The sequence below is a fragment of the Poecilia latipinna genome, unplaced genomic scaffold (genome assembly GCF_001443285.1).
Source record: "Poecilia latipinna isolate Pla-1442-1.1 unplaced genomic scaffold, P_latipinna-1.0 Scaffold453, whole genome shotgun sequence".
NCBI lineage: Eukaryota > Metazoa > Chordata > Actinopteri > Cyprinodontiformes > Poeciliidae > Poecilia > Poecilia latipinna.
In genome coordinates this window covers 166,243-184,575 of record NW_015113069.1, presented here as the reverse complement: position 1 = coordinate 184,575, position 18,333 = coordinate 166,243, and the positions used below count along the sequence as shown (strand labels likewise).

Here is an 18,333-nt window from a genome sequence, read left to right as displayed (position 1 = left end):
CAAGCCCCCCGAAAACAACAACCGCAAAAAACCCTTTTCCCCCCCCCCCCCATACATACACACACACACACACACACACACACACTCACGGAAATACAACCACACACAGGGCAGACACCGGCACACACAAAGGGCAAAAACACACACAAAACCCCAATGATCCAGTACCCGATACACCGCTGCGTTTTCAAATGTCATGTACACACACACACGTTTATGAACATGCGCACACACTTCCCTTAGACTCCAAAAACATACACACAATTTCCCCACCCACATGAAAAATAAACATTCACATGAAAAACACCCACACACAAAAACAAATGCGCATAGTCTTGATCTCTCTCACACTCGCAGCTTCGCTACCACATCAAAGTGTTCGTTTGATGGAGACTCACCTGTATGTGAGGCACTTTCTGTGGGGTAAGAGGGGGTGAGGAGAGTGGGTGGGGGGCAGATGGCTGAGGTGCCCATGGGTGGGAGGCCTGGCTGGGAGGAGGGGGCGTGCTTTGCAGGTGGTGGGGGTGTGGGGGCAGATGCGTGTGCTGCGTCTGAGTGTTCTGGGCAGGTGGAGCTAAGCCCTGGTTAGGGGCAGGGGCTCCGTGTTGACCAATAGGCGGACCCTGGAACCCCATAGGAGCAGACGGCATGGGCTGCCCACCTCGAGAGGCCTGCTGCTGGGCCTGGAGCAGGCGCTGGTCCCCCCCCTGGCTGACTGAGGCTTCATGAGGCCCTGGAAAGAGAAACCAAAGATGACGGATTATTATAGTGGTGACAGCAATACAGTTATAGGAGTTCCTCAGGGCTTAGTCTTAGTACCACTCCCATTTATTATCTCTCAACAGGAATGGTTCCAGTAAAACGTTTCATTTTTATTCTGATGACACGGTTAACCTTTGGACAGCGTCCAGACAAAATCTGGGTCATATTTTTTCACTGGTTTTTTAGATTTTAAATGTTGAATTTGTCTCCTACTGCAAATTGCTGGGCTTTTTTTCTGGGAAAAAAAATATAGATTTTGGACTAAGATGCAGATGAAAACTCTTAACAGATATACATTTTTTTAAATTCAATTCTTCAGACTTGATGGAGAAAAATTTACTTCTTTGCTGGCTTTGGTGATATGATTAAAGACTCACAAAGTTTAGAGATTTAAGCCACTTACATAAGGCATTGATACATTGCAATATATCAATGCATTTCAAATAATCATATCTACATTAATCAAAAAGTCAAAATAAGGTTAAATCTTGTTCTCCTGGTCCATTAAAATAAAACCCCTTGTTTATGGGGAAAAAAGAAGAGGAAAAAATAATTTTAAGAGTTTGTATCCCAGTAGAAACTTGGCCTTTTTTCTTCTTGTAGCTACATTTAAACCTTTACTTGTTACAATGTGGTTTATATGCATCTTTCTTCTTAAAACCACCAGTATGTATCATGGAGGTTTAAGATTCATTACAAATTTCAACAGACACAAACATCACTATAGATTTGTGTTTGATGGTTAGACTTTCCATTCATATTTTAATCTGCAAGGCCATTTTGGGTCGCCAGCCTTCACAACTTTAGTTTATTCAATTGTTTACTCATCTAGACAGTTCAGAAGGCTACAGTCACACGTTTCCTTGGTTTCTGCACCAAAGCGCCATGAAGAGCTAGGTTACGCTCACAGAATGACCTGAAAATGAAGGCTATCGTCTCTTTTTGAGCATTTTTAAGGACTTCTGATTCACTGAGGCGGCAAAGTTTGTCTGTAAAGAACAGACTTTTTTTTTTTCCTCTTATAAAGCAGATTTTATGTGTGTATGGTCAGACTGTAATTCATCCTGTCTTGGTCTTCTCTCCCTTCTGTCCTGGAACGGACACGTATATAAAAAGAAAATTATATATTTCAATGACTTAAAAATATAACCAGTTAAAGTATCTGCAAAGAATATAGGAAACATTTGGGGAAAAGTTGGAAGAAAACGTGCACAGTCTTGTAAAATTTCTACAAGCCTCATCTTTGATCCTAAGCAAGATCCCACAACTCCCCAAAATATAGCACCTTCTGACTCTTTGATCAGAGCACTGAGCTTTGGGGGGGAAAAAAAAGTTAATCCATTAAATCTGTGCGTTGTTTCTAAATATACCAGCAATGTCTCCTTATTTCCACCGCCTTAATAAAATGAGCGTGAACAGAAACTCTCACCGGAACCAACATGGTGCCAAATGTTCTCAACCATCTGTTTAATAAAAAGAAACTTCACCAGCCTTGTTTTGTATTTAGACTCTACAGTTGGTGTATGAGTGTAAATATGAAGTTTGACGGCTGCTTACCTTGTGGTTGCTGGAGCCGAGTCGGCCCGATTTGTGGTCCACGCTGAGGCCCCATGCCAGGATAAATTTGCCCTGCACTGGGAGGCATGTTGTGGGGCTGCTGGTGTTGTGGGTGTGCTGCAGATAGAGAGGTCTGGGGAGTTCTCTGTGCATGGGCCATAGCGCTGGGCGGAGAATGCATTGCTGTGTATCCTGCGATATCCGGAGGCCCGGCTAGTCCTGCGCTGGGGGGTCTTCCTTGCTGAGGAGGAGGAGTCGGGGTTCCCAGAACCCGCATTGGGGACATAGACGACGGAGAGGGGTAAGATCCCTGAGCTGGGGCGGTAAGGTGGGACTGGGGTTGGTTTGGAGGTTGGGGAAGATTCGGGGGGTGGTTTAGGGGGTGCATAGGCTGGCCTTGCTGCCCTGCCTGCTGCTGCATTGAGGCAGAGTGGGGCTGGTGGGGTGGAACAGAGGGGTATCGTTGTCCCTGTTGCCCCGGTGCTGAGCTCACTCCCTGGTTGAACCTCTGGCCCAGCTGCCCTGCTCCCATGGCCTGACTGGTGTTAGCGCTGACGTTAGCATTAGCCCCCTGGCCCATCCCAGGCCCCATGGCAGCATACTGGGGCTGATAGCCAGGGTACTGAGCACCCCCGAACGGTGCCATGCCCTGTTGGTGCTGGTGTGGAGGTTGTCTAGAAGGGGAGTGTGGGTATCGAGGTGCGTGGCCCATGTTGGGATAGTTCTGGGGCTGCGGCTGAGGCTGTCTCATCTGGACTCCACCCATCCCAACATGTCCTAAGTAGTGAGATGGGTCCTGAGCTGGAACAGGGGCCATGCTCTGTGAAGGGTAGTGTTGATTCATGCGCGCTGCACCGGATGTAGGAGGACCCTGCATGCCAGCGTAGTTGCCTTGAGACATTTGGTAGCTTCCCATCTGGTTGGGACCAGCCCCTGATGGTGCTGAAGCCTGCTGATACACAGATCTGCTCTGCTGCTGTGGGCCCCAAACTCCGCCCCCGCCTCCTCCTGCTGCCCCAGCATCGCCCTGGTACCCGTGGTGAGTGTTGCTAGAGTTAGCTGGGTTGTTGTGGTAGTGGGAGGTCATGCCGTTCATGGCCGTGTTCACATTCGGCGAGCCCTGGCTGGGACCGTTCTGGGCCATCATCCGTCCTCCGGGGGCACCTGCTTGATCGTAGCTTGTATACGGGCTGTGCTCATACATCTGCCCCAGTTTGGACTGCCCCGGTCCGGCCCCGGTGCCGTGAAGCATCCCTTGGTGGTAAGCCCTGGTTCCCTGGTGCTCGTGGTTCAGAGACGGGTTTGTGGGCGGGGCGAGTGGGTTGGCTGGGCCAGCCGTTGACTGCGAGGGGAAGCAGTCACCCAAAGGATCCAATTCGTCCGAGAACAACCCTGCATCGTCACCAAAGAGGCTCAACATCCCTGGGTCCGCCATGGCTGGGTGGTGGGCCCACAGATGGGAGGTGTGCTGTGAAGTGAAGAGCTAACCACTAATTTGAAGCGTTCCACTCCATCGTCCTCATTAAGGTTCCTGGAGAAACAGAAAGAGAAAATAAGACATTAGTGGAAATATTCATAACAGCAAAGAGCAGATGTAGGTTTTTGCTTTGTGTTTTTTGGTATTCCACCTGCCGATTACCAATCAGACCCCATCAAAGGAAATCTAGCCATTTCCTTTGCTCTGATCTTTCACAGACTGATAAAAGCATTTTTGGTAAATATTGCTACTTTGCCAAAAGTTTTGCAGCATGATGAAAGTGATCTTAAATAAAATCAAATCGTGTTTTAAATTTGAAATTAAAATTGACAGTGTAGGATTTCTCTAAATCACTTTCCTTACATGAAAACAAATGTGGAGTCGCAGCATTCAGTTTCTATGCTCCTCAAATCTTCAACAAACTTCCAGAAAACTGCAAAAACAGCCAAAACACCGAGTTCCTTTAAACTAACAAATGTTTAGAGTTGCCTTTGATTCATAATAACAGATACATCAATAAATTTGATGATGATTTGACAAAATCTTCATTGCTTCTTTGATAATTTGTTGAAGTATTATGTTTTTATGGTGTAAAGCACTCTGAACTGCCTTATTGCTGAAATGTATTCTAATAAAGTTCACTTATGGGGTATTTTAAAGAATTCACTCTGAACACTTTCTAATTTTTCCAACCCTAGAAGTTTCAAAGATGACCAAACTTAATTATATGTAACCACAACAACAGGGGGTAAGAGATGGGGGAGGGGGGAAAACTAACCTCCACACCAGGAGAGAGACTCATTTCGCATTAGCGTCCCCCGCACCCTGCCCCCCAAACTCCAATTCACAACTAAACAAAGGAACTTCTTTTCTTTGCTAACACACACTTGGAGTCACCGAGTGTGTGTGTTTCTTTTTATCAGTGTGCGTTAGAACAAAGGGCCGAGCAGATGCAGCTCTGTTTGAACAGCAGCAGCTGCCATCCAGCCAGGAATCAGCCAGCCACCGGGGCAGACAGACTTTACGTAAACCAGTCAGTCACTACTTAGTTACTCGCATGGCAGCCCATTCAATAACTATTCAGGCAGATGTTTCAAGACAACAGAACTAACCACCTGCTTGCTTTTTTCTTTTCTTTTTTTTTTTTGAGGCTTAAGACCCCCGCTTCTCCTAGAGAGCAAACAGGAAAACGCACTCGGGACGTATATGTTGGTGAAAAACGAGCCGTGTTAAAATTAGAACGACCGATCTGAATTTAATTGTCATCCTACTGATTCGGTAGCCCACGCAACATCCCATTCTGCGTGAGCGAGAGGGCGAGGGTAGGTGGATTGAAGCATGCATCAGTGAGTTTGAGTAGTGGAGAGCAGGACAGGGAGGAGGTGGGGGGAGGTTTGCTTGTTGCTTCTATGCGGTGCAAAAACAACACCCGAGCCAACTTGTACCGCTGCTACGGTTTCCCTCCCCCTTGCACCTCGTTTCTTTCTTCCTCCACAATTCTTCCCTCCCACCCACCATTTTTTTCCCCTCAGCCACTTATGGGTTCATTACAGAGCGCAGCAGGTATCAGGGACCAAACCCTCATTATTTCCCCAAACAGAGTGGGCAAACATTAGTAAAGTTTCCCTTATCGATGAATATAATGTGCCTCAATGTAATTATGCCCCCGTGCAAAATCCATTCTCTCACATTATGTGTTGCAGCAGCAGCAGCACAGAGTTATTCTGAGGCAGCTGTTTTAGAGAAGAGCTAGCAGGAAGCTAACAGCTAAGCTCGTCTCTTATGTCTGCTGACATATTTTAATGTTTGAATTGGCCAAAAAAATAAAAAGGTACTCAACAACAATGCAAAATCTCTCAATATGCTAAGAAGACAAAGGAAGAAACCTGATGCTATTAAATTTTTAATTAGCGTCACTATTTCAGTAATGCTTGAAATTTAATAGAAAGCAGTTAATCTAACTTTAAGTCGGACATACTGTAGAGTACCTTTAGTCTTTCAACTCATTTAAACGTCCAAAAAGGCTAATTCAGTAAGCTACATTACATCAGACTGAGAAGTCAGACTAAAAAAAAAACAAGATTCTCCTTGAGGATTTTACAGTGCCAGGTGAGCTTTTACTTCTGTTGTGTAAACAGAATGAACAAGTCTTTTCCAGCATTACTTCATGAACCCAAAACAAGCCGCGTTTGATTTTATATGCTCAGTAACTGAAAGATATCCAAAGACACGCACAGATATATATTTGACATTGCTTCAAAAGAAAGCTTCACTAACCCGAATGCATAAGTCCTTTCCGAATTCTAAAGTGTAGTAAATCCGACATTCAACAAGTTTTATTTTGCTTGGGAGAAAGAGGAGCTCAATCTGGCAGAAATAAAAACCAAGAGCTGACTCGTTCATATACGTCGTTGATTTTAGTTTTTGTGAAATGCTTTCTAACATGTGGCAGTATCAGGTCAAGTTGAACCGAACAATTTTTCTGTATGTGTGCATAAGATGATAGCTAGGAAAAGAACAGAGGAGGACTGGGGAGTGGCCCGTACCAGTTTCTTGCCTCCATATTCATTTCATCAAATTATGGACACCAGACAATAGTGTTTACAGTAACTTAGGAAATGCTACTGCAAAATTAATGTGCACAATATCAATATCACAGAGGGATATTTAGACGCAGGATCTGGATGTCAACAAGATATCAAGTGTCTAGCATTCCGACTCTGCACTTCAATCCTATGTCTGGTTCAACCATAAAATCAAAATGCATAATGATAGATGACGGTGAGTGGGATGCTAAAGCTCACAGAAAGTGATGGGATCAAATATGTTGAGAATGTGGGTTAACTGGGACCAATATTGACATGGCAAGATAATATCACAACTATACATTGTGCAAATAGCACAATATAGATGTTAATGTTTCTAGGCTCAAATGATTTGGTCCAAAATGAACATTTTTCTCCAAGATCCAGGTTGCAGAGTCAAACCTGTAACTGGAAAATCAACAGGTTTTACAGCTAACCAGAGACATTTCTACAGATAAAAATACAACCATAAAGTGATTACAATGCATCTATTTAATAAACAAGAGCAATGGTTCTTAGGTTTTAGTTCTTTTTTTTTTTTTTAGCTAAAATAAAAAAGAATCGTGGTAGAGCGTTGATTCCCAACACTGCTCCTCATGAATCACTGTCCTGAAAGTTTTCAGCATCTCCTCGCACACCTGACTTAACTGAATGGGTGATTAACAGGCTTCTGCTGCACTTCATTCATGCTATCATTGGAATACGGTAAGGTGGAATAAGGATGCGTCTAAAACATGAAGGATAGTGGTCACCGACAACCAGGCTTGGGAAACACTCTGGTACCAAAGTTGACAAAGTTATGGTGATAGTAGCCTCTTTCACAAAACATTTCCATCAAAGCTCTCAATACAGAGACATTCCATGAAGCTGTGAGTTTTGAAAAATTAAGCCGGCAGCTCTGGACGAACATATCGTGGACATATCGTCATTGCTGTATCAGCGTGAAGTACTGATGCCATAAAGGACTATTTGGAGTACGATAATTGTTGGATAATATATAAACTTGCATTTTACATAATGTAATGATTTAGCCAGTTGGACAGAGTATCATGGCAGCAAAGGCTCAATGGAATGATGGCATTGTCCAAAATGCTAAAAGTCACAGATTGATTATCATCATTCTGAGCCCTGGACTACAGAGTGTCTCGCGATAAAGATGTTGGTGGACAGACTCAGTTTAGCCGTCCCATTACTAGCTTCAAATTTTGATGATGTATCTCACATTCTTGCCATTCTCATCTGAAATGATATTTGAGTCTTGTTTTCAATACTAATGTTAGCTAGTCGACCAAACATCACGTCATCATCGCTACATCACCCCTTCGACCCACAAAACTGGACTGCCCAAATACGAGTCAGCTGATATGGGCGTGTGACCACCTCACTTAGAGAGTCGGAGGCATAACGGAGGTGGGTCGTTCTTAAATCACATGGAGTCAGGGGGAAAAAAGGTCTTTAATCCAGCCTACAGGTATGGAAGAGGGTCTTGAATAAAGAACAGTTTAAAAAAAAATGTTATTTTCTGTTCCACCCCTCCTTCCCCCGATTCCTATAAAGACAAAATAAAGCAAATTCCATGTTGCTCATGAAAAAGAAACATATCAAAATGAATGCAATTGGGGCACTGTGTGTTGTAGAGCTAAGAAAGCTGTCCCACATACAGAGGCTATAGTGTCTTCCCCCTTCTTTCTCAGCTCATTGCCTGTCTAGTAGACGTCAATAAAGGCAAAAAAAAAAAAAACTATGAAAAAATGTCTCTGATCATATACTTACACAATATTCATCTTTTTATTTCGTTCGTGGTATTTGGGCCTCGATTTGCTCAACAGATTACCAACAGAAAAAGTAACCCAACACAACATGGTGATCCATCAGTCACAATGTGTTCCTGTACTGAGGCCACCGTCTCAGGTATGTGGGAAGTTTCTCATTGCTGAGTCATCAGGTCGACTCCAGAAGTGCTCCAACAAACCTCCATGACGAAGGGCTTCTCCTGTATAGCTATTCCATCTATGCTTTGGGCTCATAGAGCTGGGTCAAATGCTCAGCTGGGAGAAACGCGTTAGATGTGAGGCAGGCACCAACAGGTTTAAGTTCTTTGTACAAGGGCAGATTCAATCGTTGCATAATTACATTAACCAAGTTTTGACATTAAAACTAACAGAAGCTTATTTCTAAAGCAATTATTTAAAATGGAAAATATTTTCTCAAAACTATAAAAGCATACTGCTTAGGGTAATGCGCAGACTCGATTGCATGGAAAGTATAATAACAAGTAAGGCTGTAAATAGAACAAGTCTGTGCAAAGACTAAGAACGTACAACCCTGATCAATTTTACTTTCACCTCAACAACAAACCACGACACTAGAGTCAACATTTGAATAAAGTCCTATATTCAACATGAACTAAATTCACAAACCAGTTCCTACATGTTTAGCAAAGAATCAGAGTAAAGGCAGACTTAATTACTTTAAAATGAGAGTCAAGATATAGGTTTGGGCTTGTTGGATTTGTACAAAAAAATAAAAAATAAGCAAAAACTGGAGAATTTGAGCAAAATATGAAGCTATGAATCTTTCTTTTTAAAAAGTAGATCAGTGCAAAAGCCTTGATAGAAAAGGTTCTGAGATCTAATCTGCAGAAGTGAGCTTGACTGCTTGATGCAACAACGTCAAACTTAGACTAGGGAGATCTAAATAAGTAAGTACACCATCTGAGATTTTTCCCTGCCATGACTGTGTATTCCCCCCTTTCTGATGAATAATATTTTCTGCTGGTCATTTGCACCCATGTGCAGCATGGTGGTTCCCATCACGCCAACAATAGCAAGGCCTCAGCAAGATCACACAATCAAAGCTGGTTAAAGTGAAGTGAAAGCAGAAACGCTGTCTTATCAAGATACAAATAAGCTGCATGCCAAAAATATAACAATCACAAATGTAATGGACAGTAAATGATGCAACGTAACAGTTTCATTTCATACAGAGCTGAAGAAGAAAGACGAAACCCAAAAGGTGTCAGTTGAGATTTCTTTTGGAGAGACTAACTTTCTACTGTGAATTACAGTACTTGCAAGGTGAGGAGCTGCACAGTGAACCCTTAATATGTTATCTAATACAAATTTAAGTCTTCAGCAATGGGGAAAAAAACTAAACAAAACACTACTTAGCCCCAGGGCAAGAAACTTTGGTATGTCACCGTTTCATGTTGTCCATCAAAAACATTGTTTGTAATTATAAGGGCTTACAAAAACTACACTGACAATTTTAAGTGTTTCTTAAAAGGTTTAAAAAAAAAAGACTTTGGCAGTTTTAATATATATATATATACATATATATATATATATATATATATATATATAAAAAACTTTCCGATAGCAGCTCAAAGTTCAAGCAGAGCATCAGCTGTTGGAGTGGTGCGCACAGCTAGATTATGGTGTGCGCTGCGGCTGAAAGGCTGTTTTCTTGCAATTCAATCACTACAGGAAGGACAAGAAAAGTTTCACCACGTGTCTGTGTGTGCGGCAGGTGAGAGTAATTGAGTGTAATTTCACATCCTTTGCAGCAAGCTACTATGAAGGCAACCGATTTCCTGTCAGCTGTGTCAGAAGCACACTACTTTAGACCATGAATTATACAATAAAAGATAAATGTAGCTATACAAGCACTCGGAGGCTGCAGTGTGTGCATGTGTGTGTGCACACAAGTGCAATGAATGATTTAATCAGACCACAGCTTTAGTTAAAAGAAGGAAAGCAAGAGATTATTGGCTCTTGCTGAGGTGCCTCGTGTTTTTGTCTGACCTGCTAGCATGCCCATGAGGATAAAGCTCAACTGCAGTCTGGGCAGAGCTTGCATCAATAACTGCTCGCATGAATATCATTGTTTCTGGAGTTGGTCGTCAGTTCCTCTGTGAAACTTAGTTTGGCCACGAAGAAGAAAAAAAAAAGACAGAAAAAAGCAAACAAAAAAAGACGAGCCCTCGCCTCCCTTTCTGATTTGTTTTCTTTACCACATCCTCCACCACCTCAGATTAAACTTCAGCTCTTGTCTCTTCTTCTTTTTTTTTTTTTTTTTTTTTTTTTTGGCAGTAAACAGAAACATGCAAACATGTGCACAAACCTTGGCATTGAGGCCCGGCTGTCATTGCACAGGGAATTAAGTGACTGGTCAGAGTGCCAGTTCAGATGCAAAACCTCAGAGGATGAAGCGTTTAGCCCTTTGTGCTTCCCTCTGCTCCACCTGCCGAAAGCACACGTGTGGACGGGTCGAGGCGATGCTACGTCACCTCCGATCTGACCACCGCAGGGGAAAAAAGGAAAAAAAAAAAAAAGAAAGAAAAAATCTAATCTGACCCAACTTTCTGCTTCAGCGCTGCCAGCCAACCTGGACCCGTTGTAGATTTATCTCGAAGCCACAGCTCAAGATGAGGAAGCGCAGACTTTCTACCTCTGCAAACTTCTCGGTACAGTCGATAATCGGCTCCGTGTTGAACCTTGCAGCTGAAAAGTGTTTTTTTTTTTCTTTTTTACAGATACCTGTAGCTGCACATCAGGTCCAGCACATCCCAACTGCAAGGTTTCCTCTCCTTTCATCTTTGGAAATGTGACTCCAGACGAATAAGATCTCTCCATCTGTTGCTATCATAACTCAAGCTAAATAGCATTCTGATCGCAGTGGTAGGACTGGATGTTAAAACAGGAGCCATTTTTTGATCCATTTAATATAGACAACCTGTCGAGAGCCATAAAACACAATAAGAGGATGTAACAGCAAAACGGTACTGAAGTCAGACTCGGATTTATGAGCACTAAATTAAGCAATTTATATTAATGGAGGGGCTTGCCTGGCAACAAGAAGGCCCTGGGTGGAAATTATAGCCGGGACCTTTCTGTGTGGAGCTTATATTCTCTTCGGATGCATGTTTGACTGAGTTTTTTTGTTGTTGTTTTTTTAAGTGCATGGCTGTTTATCGTAGCGTTGCTATGGAATGGGCCGGCAATCCGTCTCATCTGCCTGCTACAGACAGGCACCAGCCTTCCCCCCACCCCTGCAATAATTAAGCAGGGATGGATGGATTTATTAACGCAGCCGTGCCACACACATACAGGGCTGTCTGATATTGGGAACTCATGCCATTGCGATACTATTGTTGAATATTGCAATGACAATCTCCATATTAATTAACCCACATTTTGCTCAGTCTTCTCTTTCACTTCCATCATCCCGATGACCTCACCACTCTCCTTGAGCTTTAGCGTGTCATTAATTCAAATCTGAAGCAGGTTTGTGCATCAAGGGCAGTGAAGGTCTCTCTAACTGGTTAAATACACCAGCATCCAGGGCTTCATGTATGGCATTTGAAATGCAACCGTCTACCAGGTACCGCCTCCAAGCAGTCCTTTGCAACTGCAAAGACTGCAGGTCGAGATATGGTGCTGCTACTGTTAATTTAGAACACGTACGCAACATTGCTGCAACTTTGTTTTTACGTTATCTAAAGTCTTCGACTGGGCTTTATTGTACTTCTTAGAAGTGGTGAATTATGTAGGTAAAATTGATCAAAGACATTTTATGGTTGGTTGTTTTCCCCAATTCTACCAAAAACGTGATAAACAAGATGACATGCTTCTTATGCTTGTTATGAGAACAGGTCGCTCCCACTACATCTGATCTGTTGGAGCTCTCGTTGCAATTAGAGTCTAGATTTATGGCCCGAGCCCGACCCAAACCGAAATTCGGGCCAAAATTGTTTGCTTGATGGTTGGATCGGGCTGAGCTGCGGCACGCTTGATAACCCTGTCAAACGAGAATGCACAATATTAAGTTGTGTTGATCTACTTATTATAGCCTAAATAGAGGGGTAGGTATTTTACCCTGTTGAGGAAAGGGAGAAAAGCGCCAACTTTCATTGGACTGAAACAGGTGCAGCACAAAATCTTGCTCTGCTCCCATCAATCACACATCCCAGATGATTTGACCCGACATGCTGTGGCTACAACAGACAAGACGGAGCTGGAAGCTGTTAAAAGCCAGAAACGGGAAGAGTTACACAGCTTACTCAAATTACAGTCTAAAAATTAAAGCCGTAAAAGCTTAATTAAAATAACGTGTCGGGCTTTCTTTGGTGTCAGGCCAATATTTAATGTTAGTCGGGTCGGATTGGGCTGGGTTGGGTTTTCAGGCCCAATCTAAACTCTGATTCCAATCCCAGTTTTAACCTCGAGAATCATTGCTGGATGCCTCACATTGAGTTTCCAACCAAATGGTTCCAGTAACTAGACTGGCTCTACAGTCAGATCTTAATTGGTTCTATAGAAAAGAACAGCTTCATTTTCCTCAGCTAACTCACTAAAAACAACTCGTCCAGTCATTTTCCCCCTTTCATTCTGAAATTTCACTAATAAAAACATTGGAGGAAGACCTACATCCTTTACTAACACTGTTATAAACTAGCTATGATTATGAATGCTTCGTAATGAGTCCATCTCTAATCCGATTGGTACCAACACCATCACACATTAGTCAAGGACTGATTGTGTTTCAGAACTGGGTTGGCAACAGTATTTATGGACATCCAGACACTGTTTTGACGGCCGCTGGAAGTAAAACACATCAAATGCAAGCAAAGATAAGAATTACATCTTTCAAATGATTAACCCAAAAAAAAAAAAAAACTGCAGCAATGACGGCCTGTTGTACAGTGTCAATTAGAAAAATAAATGCTTTATAAAAGGAAATTGATTACAACCAGAGCAACATTAAAATAAATAACTTTCCAACATCTGCAAGATTCAATTAAGTGATTAACCAAGATGTTGATACTCTAGAGATGGTTTAAGTAATTAACTTACACAAATGGCAAAACATTAACGATCTTCACTGTCAAAGAAAAGAGGGGGAAAAAAGAAAGTAGTCTCTAATGAGGACAATTAAAAACGCTTCTAACTGGCGGCTCTTGTCCTCTTCTCTATCAGGGTTCAGATACCGAATAGGTTCTGCAGAATGGAAGCGTGATCCATCGAGTAAGCGCCTGCCTGTTTGTCACAATTAATCAAGTTTTTGCTTCGTTAAGCACGGAAAATACGAGTTTGGACGCCGCCATCGGTTATTTAATGATGCCATTTTAGGATACTCCACAATGCCAGCAGGAACTGGACACACTTATTTGTGGTTGTTCATTTGGACTCGCGAGCAAGTATTTCAATAAGACAATGTGGAGGTTTAATGACTGCAGAGTGTGTGTTACCGAGTGCAACAGCCTCTTCAAATTCCTATCTGTCCAGCGACAGAAAGAGAGGCTCTAGCACAACAGAGGGCTGGGAGTAATTTGGCTCCGCTGGCCGATGGAGTGGTGTTTTTATTTTTTCAGAGGTGACAGCCTGTGCATGGTTAACCAAATTGTTTATTAAACTAATCCCGCAGATTAGTATTCAAGACATGCTGGAGCCAACAAAAGTGAACTGAATGAACTGCTTAAAGGCATAAAAAAGGACCAAAAACGCTCATAAAAACCACAAACAAAACTTCAGGAAAAGTTTTAAATCAACCTCTAGATAATCATGTGGGCTTAAGAAGTGCTTTCTGCAACTTTGCAATCCCCTAAGTGATTAAAATCATGTTGCAAAATGCAAACAAAACCCAGAATGACTGAATTTATAACCTTTATTGATAAAAAAAAATAAATAAATAAATAAAAAATGACTTGCTAAAAGACACCAAGTAACCAATGTGGGCAGCTGAACGGTTTCTGTGTGTTGGGAAAGGATTTTCCTCTGAGTTTCTGTGTGTTGTTACTGCAAGCAAACTTTGTCCCAAAATAAAACTGGAGATTCTGTATCAGGACTTTGACCTTGAAGTGGCAGCAGTTTCCCCGTCAAAGCACAAAGAGAGAATATATGGAAAGATTTTCAGCTCAGTCACTGGTTGAGTGAGAATAAAGAGACACATTTAAATAAAAAGTATTCATACTGCTAGAACTTCTTTCACTATTCTTGTCACATAACTTTTACTGGCAAATTCTGAGATGTACCAACAGAGAGGTGAATATGGAAGTAAAATGATATCCGTTTTCTTACAAACTAAAAGGTGTGTATTCTGTGGTTTCGATACCGATTCATTGCCTCTGAGTCAATACTTTGTAGAACCGCATTTCAGTGCAACTACAGGTCCCAACCCTTCTGTGGCAGGCGTTTCTGCCAGCTTCGAACATATAAGGGCCAAAATTTTTGCTCAACAGCTCAAGTTCAGTCAGAATGAAAGAAGAGGGCTGGGGCGCAGCAAAGTTCAGATCGTGGTGCAGATGCTTCGTTAAATTTAATTTTAAGGCTCAACTTCAGCTGGCCCACTGCTTTAGTCTAAACCAGGGGTAGGCAAACTGCCGCTCTGGAGTCCAATGTGACTCTTGGTGTCCACCAAAGCAATTCTTCATAACTTTGACGATATTTTTAAATATAAATATAAAAATGGCTAGTTTAGGCTATTTTTTAAAGCATTTTAAGGTTATATTTGCATAAAATTTCCACAAAGGTGAGACACTAGCTATTGCTTACTTTCGCAAAACTTCTGATTGGATTCAAATGCATTTGGATTGAAAAAGAAAAATTATCCAAATGCGTCATTTATATAGGTACATAATTAATTACCAATATTTTTCAGACTGCAAGTTACGTCAATTAAGTTATGAAGACAAAAAAAAAAAAAAAAACATGTACAAGTTGAACTGGACTAAAATTCACATTTAATTAAAAACGGACAAAAACATCACATTGACAGCGCACACATGCGCAGTCAGGTCAATTCACCACAATCAGAACTACTGTTCATTAGATGTGCACCGATAAATCGGTTGGAAGGTAAATTTCCTTAAATTTGGGAGATCTGTGATAGGCTGATAACTTATGAAGCTGATCTCGTCCACCTCTCTTAAGGTCTTTTTCACCTCAGCAAATGTCTAAAAGTCAACCACTGTCGCCTTTTGCTTGGGATTTCAGAGGTCTGACTGACAGATCCACCCTCCAGGTCATGTCTGCAAGTTCGCAGTTAACAATAGTCATCCCACTGTTGTCACTTCTGCATCTTTCTTGCTATATTTACCAACATTTCAGACAAAAAAAAAAGAAGAAAGAAACAGAAAAAAAAAAAAAAAGATAGCCAAAATCGGAATCGGCATGATCAGTAATCTGCGATCAGCCAAAAGACTGCACCCTTAGTGTTTACATGAATCTTTCTCAGATTATCAATTGGCATAAATCTCCCATCATTCGGATTGCAATTTCACTCTGATCGAGCCGAGTCCAATCAGAATATTTTGATTGCAATGTTTACATGACATCTTTATTCTGATCGAGTATTATTCTGATCCAGTGTAAAAGTGTGTAACAATGACACAATGTAATTTTTTTTTTTTTGCCAAGTTCTTTAGTAATTAGTCTACTAATTAGATGCGTTTTCTTCATTTTCCACAAATTTGGAAAGTTTCAATTAAGTAAATGGTTTTACTGTTTTGTTATAAAAGTTTGTTTTCTTTGTTCTTGTATGTAAAATTAGACTAGAATCTTTAGTTAGTTCAATGTAAAACTACTTAATCAGTAGATAGGTTTGCTGTTTTCAAAAGAGTCACATGCGTTTTATTGCTCTAGACAGTTTTTATTCATCAAGAATAAGAGCAAAAAATGTCTCTAAAGATTGCAAAGGTTGCTGACCGCTAAAGCCATACCAATGTAGTTCTGTCTGGATCATTATCCTCACTGAAGGTGAACCGTTTCACAGCGTTTAACAGGTTTTATTTCAGAATAGTCCTGAATCTAGCCCCATCCATCCTCCCATAAACTAAACAGCTTTCAAGTTTTTGGCTGAAATGCAACAAAATATGAAATGGCATAAAGAGTGTGAATACTTCCACAATGCACCGTATTATTCAGTCAGCTCCCATCCGCTCCCCCTTTGCCCCCAAAAAACAGAAATAAACAACCAGATCATTTGAGAACACTTGTAGTCGAGTTGAGAAATAATCTGGCAATCAGCACCCGGGCTCAAAAATTCACAGACCGAGCAGATCTGTGAAACCACAATTATCGAGGCCACCCGTTCAGCCAAGCCGAAACCACAGAATATCACTGCCAGCATAGCGCAAGTGAATGGCCTCCCTGGCAGCTCGCAGCATCACAACGTCTTCCACTGTAGGGAATTAGACACAGACCTTCATTTAGAAGAAAGTCAATATAAAAACACTGAAGCAGGCCTGAGTGAAACAGCTCTCTCCTGTCATTTCTTGAAGGATTCGTGTACTTCAGTGTAGATGGATCATCAAAATGACAGCGCATTTTATCTAGTGGCATTAAAGCTGCAATTTTTACTATGGGTGATCATTTATCGTATCGTTTATCAGTTATTGTGATGAACCTCATGAGGTTTTGATTTCTCCTCATGATGAATTTCAATTGTTTAAAAACAACAAAACTGTTTGTGCGGTTGGGGTTGTTATTTTTTTTTACGTGTTTTTACTGTTAAAGGTATATCAACAAATATCCATAAATTTCTAAATATAATTAGCATTTCTTTATATGACTGTTTTTCAAGAACTGAGTTTGTGGAGCTATGATTGCCGAGCCATGCAGTCACAGCCACACAGTTGGTAAAAAAAAAAGAAGACATAAATATCGTCACTTTTATTGTTATCACAATAGCACCATGAAATATCGTGATAAAACTTTAAGTTCATGTCGCCCACCTCCAATTACTGCACATAAGTTCATTGTACCACAGAGTTCAGCTTCCAGCCAAACTGAACTCTGCGCCAGGAGAAGACACTGGTGAGGCTGAATGAAGCCATGTTGGTGACATCAGCTACTGGAAACCCTTTGCAGGAGTAAAAAACCTATAGATGACACAGCTTTCCTCATTCCTGCTCTACGTTAATTATAATGTTTGTAAGCCTGAGGAATGTTGTGAGCTGCTTTGCATGAAGCTGTCGCTCTTTATCCAGAGTCGGAGTCAGGGAGCGCTTCCATAGTGAATTCTTACTTTTAACAGTACTTGAGATATTTCTGTCTTTACTCAAGTGGAATGTGGTACTTCACCAAAAAGCTTTGGGGAAAAAAAAAAAAAAAAAAAAAAAAACTGGCGTATGCAGCGTTAGTCTGTGGCGAAGGAAGGAAAAAGGGGAGGGAGATTAGCTAACAGCGACTCAATGCAGTCTTGTCTGCGCCGTCGACAGTTTGGCAGCTAAACTGTCTGTAGCCTCCAGGCTTTACTACAGGCTCTGCCATGTCAACAACACCATGTTTCCTCTGAGACGCAGACAGACAAACAAACCAAAGCCCAAGAAACAAAGTACAACGGCAGCCAGGCAGATTCAACACCTGAGAAAAGAAGAAGAAAAAAAAAAAAAGAAAAGGGAGTGATCCCCCCTCTTCCTCTTGAGGACACGTGTGCACCCACCCACCTCCCATTACCACCAGGATCTAAGCCACCATAATTTATACCTTTGTTCCCAAATGGAGGACAGCATGCAGGAGCTGGCTAGCTGCGTGTGTAATTACGCTCAAGTGAGGGGATGCAGGGCCGTGTGTTTGGGGCAGGGATTTGAGGCCCGGAAGGAAGGAAGAGAGAAGAGGAGGTGGGGAGGGCCGAGGGGGGGGGGAGAGAGATCAAGAGAGCGAGAACAGAAAAAGAACGAAAGAAGCAGTGAAGCTAGAAAAAATCTGGTTATTTTACGCACGGCTGCTTTGTTAATAGACAGTGTGTGTGTGTGTGTGTGTGTGTGTGTGTGTGTGTGTGTTTGGGGGAGGGGGTGCTTAGAGGGGGTGGGTCAGCAGGAAAGGGCTGTGTTTATCCAATCTGTTCCCTGCCTTTACCATGTGGTAGGAAAAACCACTGGCCGAGTCTCGGCCTGATCCCAGAGGACACAGAGGCAGAGACGGACAGACAGGGAGGGAAGTAGGCCACAGG

General features: G+C 42.0%; 1 protein-coding gene across 1 annotated transcript in view; it reads right to left on the bottom strand.

Moving 5' to 3' along the window:
* Positions 1–18,333, bottom strand: part of chd7 (chromodomain helicase DNA binding protein 7) — a 92,493-nt gene that overhangs the window by 60,015 nt on the left and 14,145 nt on the right. The window contains exons 2-3 of the mRNA XM_015038805.1: positions 2,320–3,850; positions 399–733 (exon numbers count right to left, since the gene is read on the bottom strand). Coding sequence (XP_014894291.1) covers positions 399–733; positions 2,320–3,754 — 1,770 coding nt within the window. The 5' untranslated portion in view covers positions 3,755–3,850. The remainder of the gene's footprint in view (positions 1–398; positions 734–2,319; positions 3,851–18,333) is intronic.